The sequence below is a fragment of the Lissotriton helveticus genome, chromosome 3_1 (assembly GCF_964261635.1).
Source record: "Lissotriton helveticus chromosome 3_1, aLisHel1.1, whole genome shotgun sequence".
In the NCBI taxonomy this organism is placed as follows: Eukaryota; Metazoa; Chordata; class Amphibia; order Caudata; family Salamandridae; genus Lissotriton; species Lissotriton helveticus.
Window position 1 is genome coordinate 1,087,056,841 of NC_136061.1, and position 18,504 is coordinate 1,087,075,344.

The 18,504-nt window shown below is 47.9% G+C and overlaps 1 protein-coding gene across 3 annotated transcripts in view; it reads left to right on the forward strand.

Moving 5' to 3' along the window:
• Window positions 1-18,504, forward strand: part of KCNH7 (potassium voltage-gated channel subfamily H member 7) — a 1,437,897-nt gene that overhangs the window by 1,304,151 nt on the left and 115,242 nt on the right. For all 3 annotated transcript variants that reach the window (XM_078681650.1, XM_078681648.1, XM_078681649.1), the window contains one exon: window positions 8,608-8,813. In XM_078681650.1, coding sequence (XP_078537776.1) covers window positions 8,608-8,813 — 206 coding nt within the window. The remainder of the gene's footprint in view (window positions 1-8,607; window positions 8,814-18,504) is intronic.

The following is an 18,504-nucleotide window of genomic DNA, read 5'->3' on the forward strand; positions in this document are numbered from 1 at the left end:
TTGCTGTCCCCTCCCGTCCTTTGGGCTGACCTTCAGTAATACACTTTCGCCTTTTTGTGTGTCTGTTCTTTTTTATAAAACAAAATCTGTTTTTGTTCTGTATATTATATGGAGTATTGCATTGACGATTGATCGTTACCGCTACGGCAGTATATATTCTGTATTTTCTCCTCTTTAGCGGCTGGCCCGTGTGGTTGTAGGCCCATCCTTGTATTTTATTGCATACTCAAATAAAGGTTTAAAAAAAAAAAAAAAAAAAAAAAAAAAGCTCTACCCCGAACTTAAGATTTTACCAGGTTGCGCGCGCTCACAACCTTCTCACAATCACACTACAGGCATTCAACTCCGCATGACATTACAACACAAAACACCGCAATCTGTCCACGCAGGACCCTTGTTATACTCACTCTCGTCCGATACTGCTGCTTTTCTCTCTCCGTCAGTGCCTTCTTCGGCAGGCCACCTCTCGAGCTCTAGGGACCTTGGGGTAAACTAACCTAGTCTAGATTACCTTCCTCAAGAAGATAACCATCCTCACTCTGCCACCAACTGCTAACGCGGGATTTCTGGTCTATTGCTGTTAATCCAGATCCCAATTCAGGTCGACTAAATCGTTGGTACCTGTCATTGAGTAAAAGGCAATCTACTACAGGGTTAATCAAGAAAGATCTTACACCACTCTAAAGAACCACTTACCACTGGAAAAGGTTTAAAAGTTTATTATAAAGCCAAAGCTATCTGGAGATACAAACATCTCAGAATGAGATTCAAAAGGTATACAGGAATCAATACAAACAAGAATTCTCTGAATGCTCTTAGTCGGCAGAAGGATATCACTAAAACAAATTCAAAAAGCATTAAAGTTGCCAATATGGACACAAGCTGTAGCTTATGCGTCATTTACAGAAAGGAAAAGTTCAGGTTAGACTGTCCCTACACTAGACTAAGTGACATCCCTACTTAACAAGATCTTTACCTAAAAAGGTGTCAGCCGTGGTGACTTCCAAAGAAGATCACACACTTCCCTTAGTCTTTGTCTCAAAGTCGAAGTCTTGCAGTTCCCTATCTGCCTACCCATCCGCTCTCTTAGGCTCCTCAGATCATCTGCTCTAACTTCGCCCCGGGGTGCTGTCCCTAATACAAAATCACATTTCCAATAGGAACGCCCCTGGAGACGCCTCTCACGTGGTGTAGATTCTGGCGGCAAATTCCATGCTGGTACTCCTCGGGACCCTTCGTTAAAGTTGACCTTGCTTCCCAGGCTTCTCTCCGGCAAGACAGTACCCCCTAGAAATTCCTGAAGACTCCTACAGGCCTGTGCCAGGCGTCTCTGAACAAAAGTCTATTCATCATTTTCTGATTAAGCCCCCTCGCACCTGCAAAAGACACTTTTTCTCTGTGGGCCCCAAATTCCGGCCTCCACCATATCTTAGGGTCGTAAAACATTTGAACAGGCTTTACAGTTAGTGTCTAGCACGACTTTTCTCTAACGAGCACATACAGATCAAAGAAGCAACTTTATCTATTCAGGCCTGCTAAAATTACATGAAACGGGCCTCTGCCATTTGCACATTTAATTTCTTTGTTTAAACAGTATTCTAACTAACACACATTACTATAATGTAACACATCTATTTAAAACATTATTTCAATTCTATGATTAATAATACTTTGCAGTAAAATGACATTAGAATCTAGGTTACTTAAAAGTGTAGCAGCATCTTTCGTTTCTTGTGAAATGCCATGTGGCCTACACATTTCCATGGTTTGCAGAATTACATTTCTTTTTCACACAGCCCCATAACGGGAGACTCCAACATCATTCTAACATTTCTACAAATCTCTACATTAGTTTTCCACACTGATATATGTATCCCTACTCTAATTAAACACTCATGAATATATTTTCACTCTATAAGTTTGACACTCTTGTATGTTCTATACTAAACTAATATAACGTGCTTGTAAATATGGTGCACTTCTACATTTTTCAGATTTGTGCTCTCTCAGTAGTAATTGGAAGGAACCACCCAATTATTAGTGAAAATGAAAGGGAAGGGTTTCAACTTTGAAAATAATATTTGGCCAGCGAAAATAATTAAATCCAAATATTTAAATATGTGGAACTGCCTGCGCATGCTCATAAAAGACAAATCACTATTCTTTTCCAGGAGTAGTCCTTCGAAACAGGGGACTGACACAAGTTTTAAGAGTGCTTTTGGAAACCTTTGTGAGTTTAATCATTTCTACATCTGCACCCATGTGGAGAATTATTCTAGGAGTGTAAGTTTACTCGTTTTTTCAAGATTCAGCCACAGCAAAGAAATACAAAGTATTAAGCAAAGGCAATATGTGAAGAGCAATGTGACTTTGTCAGACTAAGACATCAAAAGAGCTGAACTTCCTAAACAAAAAAACCCAAAAACCATCAACTAAAATGTCATTATGTCAGTAAAGTACATACATCATAGAGCGCACACTAGAAGTCAATTGCAAGCTATATGCGATGTTGTATCTTTCTAACCAAGAGGCTACTTGATGACCCACCATTAAATTGTAATATGAACACAAATGGGACACTGTAACACCCCACAAAATGGCCTATCCTTGATTTGCACCCCATCCATGCAAAGGACAACAATGACAAACACATATAGACCAATCAATCAATCAATCAATCAGAGCATTTGTATAGCGCACTACTCACCCGGAGGGTCTCAAGGCGCTGGGGGGGGGGGGCGCTACTGCTCGAACAGCCAGGTCTTGAGCTGCTTCCTGAAGGCGAGGTGGTCCTGGGTCAGGCGGAGGTGGGTCGGAAGGGAGTTCCAAGTCTTGGCGGCCAGGTAGGAGAAGGACCTTCCTCCTGTGGTGGTTCTTCGGATGCGGGGGACGGCGGCGAGGGCGTGGCTGGTCGATCGAAGCTGGCGCGTGGGAGCGTAGAAGTTGAGGCGGCTGTTGAGGTATCCTGGTCCTTGGTTGTGTAGGGCTTTGTGTGCGTGGGTGAGGACCCGGAAGGTGATTCTCTTGTTGACCGGGAGCCAGTGCAGGTCTCTCAGGTGTCCGGAGATGTGGCTGCGGCGGGGGATGTCCAGGATGAGTCGTGCTGAGGTGTTCTGGATCCGCTGGAGTCTCTTCTGGAGTTTGGCGGTGGTTCCGGCGTAGAGAGAGTTGCCGTAGTCCAGACGGCTGGTGACGAGGGCCTGGGTGACCGTCTTCCTGGTCTCGGTGGGGATCCATCGGAAGATCTTGCGTAGCATTCGCAGGATGTTGAAGCACGACGAGGAGACGGCGTTGACTTGTCTGGTCATGGAGAGGGAGGAGTCCAGGATGAAGCCCAGGTTGCGTGCGTGGTCAGTTGGTTTGGGTGCGCTGCCCAGGGCGGGGGGCCACCAGGAGTCGTCCCAGGCGGAGGGTGAGGATCCCAGGATGAGGACTTCCGTCTTGTCCGAGTTCAGTTTCAGGCGGCTGTTCGACATCCATTTGGCTACGTCTGTCATCCCTTTGTGCAGGTTGGCTCTGGCGGTGGCGGGGTCGTTAGTGAGGGAGAGGATCAGCTGGGTGTCGTCGGCGTAGGAGATGATGTTCAGGTTGTGCTGGCGTGCGAAGGCTGTGAGGGGGCTCATGTAGACGTTGAAGAGAGTTGGGCTGAGCAAGGAGCCTTGAGGAACGCCTCAGATGACTTCGGTGGCCTCCGATCTGAACGGGGGGAGGCGGACTCTCTGTGTCCTTCCGGTGAGGAAGGAGGTGATCCACTCCAGTGCCTTCTCCTGGATTCCGACGTTGCTGAGGCGCTGTACTAGGGTACGGTGGCAGACAGTGTCGAAGGCCGCGGAGAGGTCCAGGAGGATGAGGGCCGCTGTTTCTCCGTTGTCGAGCAGGGCTCGGATGTCATCTGTAGCTGCGATCAGGGCGGTCTCGGTGCTGTGGTTGGCCCGGAAGCCAGACTGCGAGGGGTCGAGGGAGCCATTCGTCTCGAGGAAGGCGGCCAGTTGCTTGTTGACGGTCTTCTCGATCACTTTGGCCGGAAACGGGAGCAGCGAGATGGGGCGGTAATTCTTGAGGTCGGTTGGGTCTGCTGATGGTTTCTTGAGTAGAGCGCTGAGTTCGGCGTGCTTCCAGCTCTCCGGGAAGGTGGCGATGTCGAAGGAGGTGTTGATGATGTCCCGCAGGTGGGGTGCGATGACAGCGTCGGCCTTGTTGAAGACGTGGTGAGGGCAGGGGTCTGTCGGAGATCCGGAGTGGATGGAGTTCATCGTGCAGATGGTGTCTTCGGTGCTGATCGGGGTCCAGGCGCGGAGGGTGGTGGTGGGGGGCGGTGGTTCGGTCGTGGCGTGCGTTGGTTGAGTGCTGAAGCTGTTGTGTATGTCCGCGATCTTGTTGTGGAAGTAGGAGGCGAGGGATTTGCAGAGGTCTTGCGAAGGGGTGATGTTGTTGTTTCCGGCGTTGGGGTTGGAGAGCTCTTTCACGATGTTGAAGAGTTCCTTGCTGTTGTGTGCGTTGTTGTCCAGTCGTTCCTTGAATGCGGTTTTCTTGGTGGCGCGGATCAGCTGGTGGTGTTTTCGGGTGGCGAGCTTGAGGGCAGTCATGTTGTCCGGTGTTGGGTCTCTGCGCCAGGTTTTCTCGAGTGCTCTGCAGTTCTTCTTGGAGCTCTTGAGTTTGTTGTTAAACCATGGGGCTTTCTTGCTGCCGGGTCTGCTCGGCGGGGTCTTCAGCGGGGCGAGGTCGTCTGCGCAGTCGCTGATCCATTTCGTGAGGTTGGTGGCTGCTTGGCTGGGGTTCGTTGTGCTGGTGGGAGGGTTCTTGCTCAAGGACGTAGTGAGCTGGTCTGCAGTGATCTTGTTCCAGCTTCTGTTGCTGGTGATGGTGGAGCGTGGTCCTTCTGTAGCTGAAGTGGACGCAGCTGTGGTCCGTCCATTGGAGTCCCGTGGCGTGGCTGAAGGCGATGTCCTTGCTGGAAGAGAAGATCGGGTCGAGTGTGTGTCCGGCGTAGTGGGTGGGGGTGGTCATCAGTTGCTTGAGTCCGAGGTTGGCGAGGTTGTCCAGCAGGGTGGTGGTGTTGCGGTCGTTGTTGTTCTCCAGGTGGAAGTTGAGGTCTCCGAGGAGGATGTAGTCGGCTGAGGGGAGGGCGAGCGGGCTGACGAAGTCGGCGATGTCCTCGCTGAATTGTGTGCGTGGTCCCGGGGGTCTGTAGATGAGGGTGCCTCTGAGGGTGGTCTTGGGGTTGACGTGGATCTGGAAGTGCAGGTGTTCGGCGGGTGCGAGGTTGTCGTCGGTGTTGGTCGTGATGCGGATGGTGTTCCTGTGGATGATGGCGATGCCTCCTCCTGTCTGGTTGACGCGGTCCCTCCGGATGTCGGGCGCTGAGGAGGCGTTCATCCAGGTTTCCGTGAGGAAGGCGACGTCTGGGTCTATGGTGTCGAGCAGGTTCCAGAGCTCGACGGCGTGTCTGTGGACGGAGCGGGTGTTGAGCAGGATGCACTTCAGGTGGGTGCTGCTGGAGTTCGGCTTGGTGGGTGCTGATGTAGCGTGGGTCCGGTCGCAGGTGAACTTGCAGGAGTGGCAGCTGAAGGGTCCGTGGGTGCGTCTCGGTGTGGCTCGGTAGCAGCCCGGGGTTCGGCCGGTGTTGAGAGCGTTGAGTTCGGTGGAGTTGTAGGTTCGTCTGGTCGGCTTCCGACGGTGGGGGCCAGGGGTCCTGGCACTGGGCGCGGTCCAGGCGCGGACGGGCGCAGACGGGCTTACCTATGGCGCACCTTCGGCGCTCAATCGGTGCTCCCGCTGCGCGCGTCCGCTGCACGGTCGCTCAGGGGGCGTCATAAGAAGGGGGACGGGAGGGCGGGTCTGCTGGGCTGGGCGAGCGTCTGGGCCAATGGGCCGGTGGTGGGCGGGGCCGCAGGGGGCCAGCGGCGGGAAAAGTGGCGAGCGGGCGGCTCAGCTGTGGCTGGGCCGCTCGGGGGTGCTGGGGGGCGGCGGTGGCGGCAGGCAGGCAGGAGGCTGGCAAGGAGGCTGGCTAGCAGGAACGGCAGGCGAGTGAGCAAGGGGGTGACCCAGCCTCGAGAGGCACAGTGGTCACTCCCGCGGGCACACAGGCACTCCCCTTAAGAAGGGGGACGGGAGGGCGGGTCTGCTGGGCTGGGCGAGCGTCTGGGCCAATGGGCCGGTGGTGGTCGGGGGAGCCGCAGGGGGCCAGCGGCGGGAAAAGTGGCGAGCGGGCGGCTCAGCTGTGGCTGGGCCGCTCAGGGGTGCTGGGGGGGCGGCGGTGGCGGCAGGCAGGCAGGAGGCTGGCAAGGAGGCTGGCAAGGAGGCTGGCTAGCAGGAACGGCAGGCGAGTGAGCAAGGGGGTGACCCGGCCTCGAGAGGCACAGTGGTCACTCCCGCGGGCACACAGGCACTCCCCTTAAGAAGGGGGACAGGAGGGCGGGTCTGCTGGGCTGGGCGAGCGTCTGGGCCAATGGGCCGGTGGTGGGCGGGGCCGCAGGGGGCCAGCGGCGGGAAAAGTGGCGAGCGGGTGGCTCAGCTGTGGCTGGGCCGCTCGGGGGTGCTGGGGGGGCGGCGGTGGCGGCAGGCAGGCAGGAGGCTGGCAAGGAGGCTGGCTAGCAGGAACGGCAGGCGAGTGAGCAAGGGGGTGACCCGGCCTCGAGAGGCACAGACCGATGGCTGTGGGGTGCTGGCATAAATCCCATTCTCTCTATATATACCTTTCTCATTATACCTTTTCGGTAGATTTGAGGACATCAGATTTTCCCAAACACCTAAAGGTTCCTGTAGACATGTTAAAAAAGCAAAATGCAATTTCTATTTTATGTATCAGAATCAAATGAAAAAAGCAATGAATCACCTTCCAGCTAATTGTAATAAGAATATAAGAGGTGGGAGCAATAGATAAAACAGAACACGTATATCATACAAAAAAAAGGAGAATACATAGAATCATATCAACATAGAGACTTATTAAAGTATAACTCCAGAAAATATGACCAGATGGATTGGTAAATGTTTCATTAGTATACATTATTTTACAAAGCATTTTTTCTAATACTTTTTGGTCCATCACCCACTTTCGCCATTTCTACTGTCCCTAGTTGTTTGGGTATCTTAAAATATCCTGCCGTGATTAACTACCTTTTACCATGAAAAAAATATTTTAGCACTTAGTAAAATGAAGGTACTTTGGAAAAAAAACAGGTTCAATTACATGTAAATATTGTAATATATAAGCTGAACTAATTACGTCCATGCAAGTGGGCTCTACACATATAATGAATCATTTTTGGATCAGATGAAGGATAGAAAAGCAGGGACCAAATGTAAAGAAAATAAATGAAATATTACAGGATAAAAATATATCAAATTGTATGATAGGACACCACCCTTGTCAAGCTATTGCTATGCATCATGTCCCTGCTACCTACATTGATGCTAATTTGAATCACTAATTCACCTTCACTCTCCTTAACAGCACTACTCTCCATTTCTATTTCCTGATAAACACAATTTTACTTAACTTCTCATCCCTCTGCTCCAATCAAAAAGGCAAAACATGCACAAAAAAATCAGTCTCATGGCACAATATATTTTCTCTTCACCTACACTGAATCGCTGTCCATATAAAGGTACCACTACACAAAGCATAGAGGTTTCTGTGTCTGCATGGAAAAACTCGATCTTCCTTCACAGTGTGAAGCAAGATACTAACAAATAGTCAGGGACGGCTCCTCCATGTGGGTGGAGGAGCGTCACCCCACTGCTTTCTCACAATGCGAGAAGCAGGAACATAAAATGGTGTAAATACCATTTTATGTTACTGCTTCTCACACTGCGAGAAAGCAGAAGGGTTTGGTTGTGGGCAGGCGGATGGGCGGTCTTTCAACAGGGCAAGGGAGGAGTGGCTAGCCCAATGTTGCGGGCCCTGACTGTTTGGTCAGCCCTCTGGGACTGAACAAACCTACATGCAGCCTACATGGAGAAAACGGTCTCCCCATAGGCACCTGGCTGGGCGCAGTCGCCATGCATTGTGATTGGCTTAGAAGAGGAGAGGGAGGCTGCCTGCTCCCTGCAAAGAGTAGAGAAGCAGATACGATGCGTGACCGGATAGGGCCGTTCAAGGGAGTTATTGTTTTGCTATAATTAAAACTAAAGCTCCACCACCACGCGACCCCCTCCCAGCGCGACGCCTCACCGCCCTCCCCACCCGCGAGTCATGCCGGCTGTGACTGCAAATAGTGTCATATTACCTAATAATAAAAAAAAATAATGATTGGGATGATAAATTCCATTGGCATACGTTTACAGGCTGGATCAGTGAGCGGAAGGAGATAGTGATGTGCAGGTCATGAATTGGAATCTTCGTAAGTCAGAATCAGCTTTTCATCCATTTGTGGTCATTAAATTAAGTACCATTACATTGGCGACCAGTATGCATTGTATCTACATCACTTATAAGTAACATTAGCACTTAATAAAGCTGCTTGTAAGAAGAACGTTATTATTTACATTTGAACAAAACTCTGGTAAAGAATAAATGACTGCATTACAAATGTGCAGAATTCTCTATTATAGGTAATATGAAGCATGTCTTGTTATAATGTTCTTGATGGTCTTCTTTTATAGGAAAAAATGACATTTTTGGAGAGATGGTTCATCTTTATGCAAAACCTGGGAAATCAAATGCAGATGTAAGAGCACTAACCTATTGCGACCTTCACAAGATTCAACGAGAAGACCTGTTGGAAGTTTTGGATATGTATCCTGAATTTGCAGACCAGTTTCTTACAAATCTAGAACTTACATTTAATCTGAGGGATGAACGTTCCAAGGTAAACATTTGTCAGTTTTATCCAATTTCAGTTTTTTAAAATTTTTTACAACTAGGACCAGTTGATGCAAAACCATGTTGCCAAATGATATGCACAAATGCAAAAAAAGCTGGCTCTGTGTCAAAAAAGCCTGAAAACAAAGCAAGAGAAAAAGCTATGGAGCCACAGATTTAATGTACTGGCACTTCACTGTATTGTCATTATGGTATAGTGTTAGTTCTTCTTATTACCAAACCCCCTCATAAATTACAACAGGCTTTTTAAAACCGTTTACTTATAGATGTCTTGATAGCAGTGCTTAATTTGAGACGGTGTTTTCCGGTGCTTGGCACTGGCACTTAATTGTCAACACCGGCACATATGACAGTCTGCCACATGGTGACACTTCTTTTTTCTTATTTAGATATAAGCACAACAACAGTTTATTAGTTTAAAATACATTACAAAGACTAATGTCTGCCAGCCAAGCCACTCTTATAGCTAGGGATCTGGAATAGTCTTAACTGTCACACTTGTAGGAGTGCGATGGTTAGTAGCTGTATTGGTGCTGTCGTTGACAATGCTGGCAGGGACAATGGGTGGTGCAAGTTGCAGTGACCTGTTGACGGGGACCCTGACACCTACTTTCTCACTAATTAACCTCTGCTTGAGAGGACAGAGAACCAATTTAATGCAGGAGGCAGTTTATTACATACAATATGTATAGGTAGTCAAGTGACACCTTCGGGTAGCTAGTTATGTTAAAAGCATCACCAATAATTAGGGAGCATTGTTTCTTTAAAAGTCAAATGTAGCCTTTTTTATCGTAGAGGGTGCATCAGAGGCACAATGTGCGTCTGGATCCTGTGTGAACCAAAAGCCCGCCGGCTCTGTGCTTCTCGGAAATTACATGACAATGCATCTTCACCTGCACAGCCTATTCAGGGCAAAAGGCAGCAGACAGTCATCGAGCGGTAGATAAAGATGACCTATGAGTGTGTGTCGGGGTTTCCTAGACCAGACATAATCTCCAAGGGCCCTGAGAGACGCATTAGCGGCTGGCTGCTCATGTACACATCCAGTTAGAGTGGCCTCTTCTACACTGACAGGTGAGCGTCTTTTTAACTGCTGCTAAGGGTGCAAACTAAAGGTGTGCGTTATAAAAAAAAAACATCTGTTTCCTACTAAATTTAGAGCAAATATCTGAACTTTTGGGAAGTCGCAAAAAGTTTTACAGTAGCAGATTCCTAGGAGTTTTCCAGGTCAATATTAGGGAAATGTCTCACATTAGAACAACTGCACTTAGTAACCTTTCTTTTCTCTGCAGTGAAAATAATTTCCCGAGTAGAAATCCCACCCCCTAATAAACCACCAATTGTAGGGTTGCTTTTTTGCGGTTTCTACAATTGAAATGGATTTACTCCTGCCCTTGGTTCCAGATTGAGCATTGGCTGAGAAACAGTATGTAAAATACCCTTACACAAGAACATGTATGGTTTCTCCCAAATTTTCGGGGATTTGCCATGCATGAACACCCATTCCATGGCCCAGGAAGAACATATACTCCGTTGAAAAAGAAAAGGTGAGTACATTATTTATGATAATTTTCGGATCCTGGTAAAATCCTTCCAAACTGTTTTAAATAAATGTAAGTTTTTTAGATGGATCTTTTGAGAAAATACAGTTTGAATCAAGGTAACAGTTTTTTTAATTGCCATTGGCGACATTATCGATTTGTATCGTTCTGCAAACTCACCAATGTAAATGTTGTAAATGTTTTTGAGCTTGTAAAACGCACTCCTACCCGTCCATAGGTCTCCTGGCGCTGTATAACTCTGGGGAACCCGTCCTGGCTTTCCCTGTGGGATGGTCCCTTGCTGGGAGTCCCCAAGGTGGAGCCAGGCATCCCTGGAATTGGTGGGGCCGTTGTGGAGATTAGGCAAGCTAATGCCCAGAGTTGCCGAGTGGAACCCCTGATTAGAGTAAGCACCGAAGCAAGAATTATCGAGTCCGCTGTCCAAGGTCCACGGCCCTGCCGCGTCGGGAATTGAACTCTGGTCCCGGGCCGACTTCTGCTCTCGGGTCTGCCACCTCTAACCAGTGAGCCACACTAGTCCACTAGTCCACTAGGCTGTATGGATAAATATGTTGTGCGAAATTGGGATCGGTGGCTCCACCATGGCAATTAGGTAGGCCCCAATTACTACAACCGAATTCTTTTACTTCTGGTGTAATTAGACCCTTGTACTTCAGACCCTCAAGCTAGGAACAAATACACCTTTTTAATACCTAACTTTCAGGGTAGCTCGGCAGATCAGTCCTAGGCAAATATAATGGGGGGTGAGGGGCTGTGGTCTAGAAGCCCAGTCCTCAGCAACGCAACAAATACCACTTAATACATTAAAGTCGAGTCATTGCTTTTTATATAAAAAAAACAAAGCACTTTAATACACACAATACAAAATACTGCGCATAATAGTTCAAGTATGTACAGAGTGGGAAAAACAATGAGAACATCTGTAGGAAAGTAGGATCTGCTTTTATGGTTACTCCCATGTTTTTGCTTAATATGATGCTATTTTTGACTAGTTTGGCTGGGATCCTGCTAATCGGGACCCCAGTCTATCTGCTTTCTCCCTAAACTGTTGTGTTCAGTACCTAGGTACATCCCAGATTGGATACTGGGGTACCCTTGTCAGTCCCTGGTATATGGTACCCATGTACCCAGGGTATAGGTACCCCAGAGGTCTCCCATGGGCTGGAGCATGCATTATGCCACCCACAAGAGACCATTCAAAATGGAACTACAGGCCTGCAATTGCAGCCTGTGTAAGTTGGTGCATGCACCACTTACTAAAGATATAGGTTTACTAGATCTAAGGGTCACTGCACTTAAAACCTATGTCACCCCTAAGCAGGCCTTAACCATCCTGAGGGCAGGGTGCTTGGTTCTAAGTGAGAGGGTGCCCCTGCATGAGCAGGAGCAGGAGCAGGACACCCCTGCAGCCTATGGAGTCCATTCTCCCGGGTTGTCAGTGAAGCGGTCATGTACTATATAGAGGGGCACCGCATAATCGCTCGATGACATCTCGAAAATGGCTGCAATGAATTCCATCATGTTTGGTCTCAAACTTGTTGGAATAATACCCCCACACCATAAACGGTGTGGAAAGTATGATTCCAAGCACCGGGAGAGCCCTCCGTTAGGCTCTCAGTGTTCCCGGTACTAACCCTCTAGTCCCAGACAGCACAAAATGGTTGCTGCCGATCAGACACACATTTCTGCCCTCCTGCTGCTGAGCCAAGCTTGAGCAGGTGAAGGCAGAACAATCGGCATCCTATCGCATGGAGGTGTGACTGTCTCCCAGATAGGATTTAGTGTATTAGGGCTGGGTGGGTGCGCTTGCCAGCGCCTGAAAGTCTGCATGGAGGGCACATTTGGAGTCCCTGTGCATAGTCCAGTTCAAACCAGTCCTGGGAGCTGTTGGCTCCCGCTGTGGTGTGAAACTGGACAAAGGACATGGGATTAACCTCCCTCCTGTCCAGACCCTACCCTGGAAAGGTCCCCTGAATCTTCCTAACCCTTTCCTTAGGGTACTTAAGGGCTTGCCTGGGTGTAGGTCCCTAGATTCATCAAGGGATAAGATTCAGAACTGAAACCACTGCACTGCTACCGTCTGGGCACTCTGGACTTCACTGGACTTCGTTTGGGTCTGACTTTGTCTCCCTTCCAGTCTGCTGCATCGTCTGGGCCTGTGCATCATACAGGAACCTTCCAAGGCCTGTGAAGCATCATCCTTTGGAGTGAAGGAGTCACTCCCCAGCATATCCAGTCACCGCAACGAAGATGACTGGTCTGCATATCCCAAGCTTCTCTGGACCCACTGGGCTCTGCAACACAGGTTGTGGTTTTCCTCAGCTTCTGAGGCCTGCTCTACCCTCTCACCAAGTTTGAGGCCAATAGTCGTTGTGGGGGTTGCAATAACCGAACCCCTGGCTACTGCATCCCTTTGCAGTTGCAAAGGCTTGTTGACATCTTTGCAAGAAGATCTTTGGGTTCCAAGTAGCCCCAATCACGAGCACCTCCAGTGACCAGAATCTTCAGCCACACTGCATCGTGTGCATCGTGGCCTGCATATGTTGGTGACCTGCTTGATGTCCTCTTGCGACTCCTGTGCCTTTGGCCTGTGGGTCCATTTGAGGGTCACCTTTGTTTTCCTTGGGCTCCCCTGATTGCTCGGGCCTGTCCTGTGGTGAGTCTCCTGGGCCTTGCTGGTCCCAACAGTGCACCTTCTTGACTTCCCGCATGGGTTGCATTTGCCAAGACTTGTTGGTGCTCCCGCCAGACACCAATCCCACTGCACTCGACATCCTTCGTGGAACAGCTCGTATCCCGGTCTTGGTCATCATCAGCATCGCCTGGTCCTCACAGCTGCTGAGTCAATATCACTGTCATCTTTTCTGCAGCACCAAACATCGGAGGGCATCTGTCTTCCAAGGTCTCCTGTTCACTCCCGAGTGACTTAGACTCTGTCCCTTCTGCTTTCAGGTACTCCTCTTCAAGAATCCACATTTGGATTCCTCCGGACACTATTGCAGGGATTCTTCACATACACAGAATTATATGCAGGAAAACAGGAACTCAGTGAATAGGGGTGTACCAACCGACCACATCAGTACCCAAAATCCCAAACCGATTAGCTATAGTGTCTCATTCGTTTTCCTACAAAGATCACGGAACTACAAATGATTAGACAACCCAGAACACAACACTCCCGACTCTCTCAGGAATCGCGGAAGCAAGACGTACTCTTTCACTCACTCACTTGTACTTGTCCACAATGAGAATAGGCAGAGTCACTGAAATAGTTCAACATTTTTATTTTCACTATCATGCTCTACAATACAGTATATGTGCCACTACTAGCAGCAAAATGCATAAACTCAGCAGAGTTAGCATTGTTACAATTCCATAGAATACAAAGAGAGAAGTCATGTGGAAATAAGGGCTTTTAGGCCTGACCACCCTCCCCTTGACTAGAAGAAGTTTAATTTATAAAAAGGATAATCTCTGGGCTTTGACAGCAGACCCCATACCTTAAAGTCTGTATCTAAGGTTTACATCATAGGCACAGCAGAGCTCTTCTCCATGGAACGGCTATCCCCAAGTGTGTTGAAACAACATGCAACAAATTAATATCAAAGCATGAGTCTTCAGTACTGCAGCTGTGTGTAGCATGTTATGTCTAGTGCTAGGGACTGACCAGAACAGAATAACAAGGGGCATTGTTGTTCAACCTTGCACATCATGTTCAGACTAAACTCCAAGAAAGGCAGAGAATGCGAAAGCAGTCCTTTCTCATGTGAAAGGCACAAACAGAGTGTTGTAAAAACAAAGTCATGTAGTAACGTGCTCAAAAGCAGCATCATGGCAGCGAAGCTCATGCTAACTTAGCAATGTCGACCCTCCCCTTGGTAAGGTCATAGGACATAGATAAAGGACTAAAACAGAGTTCAAAAGTCAAGCAGCGTTCAATTGTTTTGAAAAAAACAAATTTGGAAAAAATCGAAATTTCAACAACAAAAATGTGTTCCAATAATGTAATTGGTGGTAATTGACATAGAGATGTTTCGGGAATAATAAAGTTATTATGAAGGAGGTGGGAAGTCCATCAAGGTATGAGAACCGCAGAATGCAATTCCTTCCAAGAGTGCCTCCTTTTCCTTGGTAGAAAAAAGGGATGTCATCCAATTAAGTCAAAGGAACAAACGTGCTCCTCATAAACAGACGCCTCTAAAAGCATAAGTGGGCAACTTGCGTGATATTGGATGAAACTTCGTGGTAAGATGTTCTGCGCAGCCGCTCAGACATCCCATTCAGCCAGAACTCCAAGTGCAGCCGCACGCACCATACAACCATCCCCAGAACAAGCCTGGTCATGAGCCTCTAAGGGGCCCATCAACTGGATAAAATCCGGAACAGGACGTGATGTGTTGGAGAGGCATACATCCATTGCCCAATAAAAAGGGTATTTCTGGCAGTAAAATACTGGTTGCATGCAAGTAAAGTAGGCAAAGCAAAAAGTTCATCCATAACTGACGCCAAGCATTGTTAATGGCAAACATCCAAAGACTTGTTGAATGCGATCACGGTACAGCTGCAATTGGCTTGGTCTGTGCATTACCACAAGATGAGCAGCCGTTACGCAGCAGGAACAGGAGGAGCGGGATTCCAGCACCTAACGCCATTACTAAAGGAAAGCCTCAGAAGATGCTGGAAGAAATAGAATGAATAAAAGCCGGTATTACTCCAAAAATCGTCTGAAAGGAAGTCACAAGACCAGATCCCACATGTTTTAAAAAATGTGCCAACGCTTAGTGAGGAGGACTGGGAAGTAGTTGACTTAGACTTCACTGTGGAAGAAATTGAGGGTGCCATGCGTAACCTACAGGCCGGGAGAGCAGCGGGTCCAAACGGCTTCCCTGCAGAGCTATATAAATGTGTGGTGGGATACCTGGCACCTCACATGCTCATAATGTTTCAAGAGGGAAGGGCAGAGGGCCAATTGCCTCTTGATTTAAGGACTGCTACTATAGTTGTCATCCTTAAGAAAGGCAAACCACAGGATCTCTATAGTTCATAGAGACCAATTTCGCTCCTGAATTTCGAGGCCAATGTACTGGCTAAGGCGAACCCGAACAGACTGATTCCAGTGATACAGTCTTTGATCCACCCAGACCACTCCAGATTTATTCCTCATAGGAGCACTAGGTTGAATTGCTGTTGTATGGGGTTATGCACATGCTACAGCAACGACCAGATGATCAGGCGGCACTCTTATCGCTCAATGCCCATATGGCATTCAACAGCATCGAATGGTCCTACTTGTTTGCTATCCTTGCCAAACTGAGATTTGGCCCGGGTTTTCAAAACTGGGTTGGGCTTCTGTACACTGCCCCGCTGGCACGTGTCAGGGTAAATGGGACAGTATCCAGAGTTTTTCGGCTACATAGGGGCACGCGGCAGGGCTGCCCGCTCTGGCCGGCGCTGTTTGCATAGGCACTTGAACTGCTGGCCTCCTGGGTAAGGGGAGATCCTTTGGTGGGAGGCATCGATGTGGGAAGGGGATGGAAAGAATGTATCTTCCTCTACGTGAACGATATCCTGCTGTACGCCCACAGACCCCGGCAGACCTGCCATAGGCTTATCCCTATTATACAGTCTTTTGGCCAGTATTCTGGATATCGTATAAATTGGGACAAATCCTTGGTATTCACTCTGACAGGGGAGCCTCCGGCTCTGATGTTGGCGTGCAAAGAGGTGGTCCACAAACCAGGCGAGAAGAACTGGTGGCCCTCAGGAAAGTACCTATAGCTGAAAATTGTGATGCGATCTTGGCAGCACTGCAACAATCCACAGACCTGCCAACCAAGTCCCTACAGACACCTGGCCTGAGTAACCAACACTGCGCATGCGACCCGCACCCATAGACCGCACCTTTGCTACTGCTCATGTGCCAACAGCTAAACAATACTATCTCAATACACCTGCGCATCCTAACCCTATGACAATGGTATTGCTAAGGGACGTCTTCGGAGGCATAAATACAGCTATACATGTACTCAAACCTGCGTGACCGATTCAACCCTACTCCAAGTTCAATACCCTATATACACAGTTATTACCACATGAGCACCAAATTGACTCTTAAGCATAACATGCTCCGCAAAATAAGCAAATATTTCAGATATATTGGTTATGGACAGCACTGTATTATAAACGACCGGGTGTTAAAACATTATGTTGAAAACAACTACTGAAACACCTTTGTTGTATGCACATATACCGATGTCCAGTGACGCACAATATCTACTGTTGCTACAAGTTACAGAAATGATGTAATAGCAGCACATGTAAATGTTTACTAAAAAACAATAAAAACAGATTTAATAAAAAAAAAGAGCTGGTCCACAAAGATTTGTTTAAATACCTGGGCATTTGGATTACTAAAACGAAAGAGGGGTTCATGCAGTTAAACGTACACTCACAGCTGGAAAGATTGAAAGGGGATGTGGCCCATTGGCGACGCTTGCCGGTTTCTCTTATGGGAAGAGTGGTCTTATTCAAAATGATGGCTCTTCTTCGCCTACTATATTTAATACAGAATACCCCATTCCAGATCGCAGAAGCTTTCTTCCATGCGGTTGAGTCCAAAAAGCGTTCATTGAGATAGGGGGGAGGTTGCCCTAAGATCGCTTTGAAGAAACTGCAGAGAGGGGTCTATGAAGGGGGCTGGCAGGACAGGACATGAGAAAATATTATTGGGCAAAACAGCTAGTCAACATTAATGGATGGGTCTTCTCATCGACTGAGGAACCAGTCGTGTGCTATGGGCAAGGGTAGCTATCTCCCAGCTCTCTATGGGGAAAAATGGGACTCCGTCCCTTCCAACTCACACACAGACCGTGGTTACGGCATGGTGGAAAGTGACTAAAATGACAAGGTGGGAGGCCAGGCTAACCGAACAAACGCTACTCTGGGAAGGCAATTTTTTGAGTGAGGTATGGCACTAGAGGGGCTTCCATGGAATGAGCAGTATTGGCATTGATCTCCTAGGAGACATTTAGAAAAAGGGAACAATTAACCCATTTCACAGTCTTCAAACAGAATTTCAAATGGGCACATCCAAACATTTTAGATACTTACAGCTGAGACATGCACTACATTGCCAACTGAAAACAGGAGACTCGCTGCCAGCATACACACCACTTGAGATAGACATCTCCTTGACCCAATGACTGACAAGGCAATATCCCTCACATACAAAAATCTTATAAATAATACCCCTGAGTGTCTGGGACCTTTGCGGGCGACTTGGGAGTCGGATGTGGGTCTCCATGAGGATGATGATTGGGGAGGGGCCCTGCAGAACACCAGAGACATAGCTGTAAGAGCAAGATTTAGGCTGATCCAACTTTGTATTTTGCACAGGTCATACGCCTCAAAGACAGTACAATATCGTATGGGTCACTGTCAGTCGGTACAGTGTTTTTCAGGGTTGTGGTGAGATAGGAACATTTTTCCATAAACTGTGGGCTTGTCCCAAGATTCAAATATTTTGGATGGGTCTGGCCTGAGTGATGACAATGATAGTGGGGGAGCAGGTCTCAGTAGAGGCCAAATGGCTTATCCTCAGGGTCACAGACGAAATAACATGGCCCAAATGGGCCACAGCATTGCTTGCCTTGGCAGGAGTGGTGACAAAACGAAACATCGCCCGGGCGTGGGATGCCAGTGTTGACCCAACAGTAGAGTCCTGGGAAAATGATTTGAACTGGTGCTAGCGGGCTAAGCAGGCAATATATCAGAGCAGAGGATGCCCATGTAAATAGGAAAAGATATGGGGCGCCTTGGTGACCCATAGAACCGGTCAGTGCCCAACATAACTGAGGGTTTTAGACACTTTAAGGAACATGTTGAATGGTTGTATCCCACGTTCAACATCCACTGGGAGGATTGAATTGCAGTATTTGCTATGTATATTTGTAAGCCAATCCTCATACTATGTATAGTGTAATGTCTTCATCAGCAAGATTTTTTTGATTCATAAAAAGAATTTGCAAAAAAAATGTGCAAGGCTTTTTGTGTCAGACGCATTAAATATTTGGTGTATGAGCTCCCTAAAATGTTGTGGGAGGTTAGTGTTCAAAA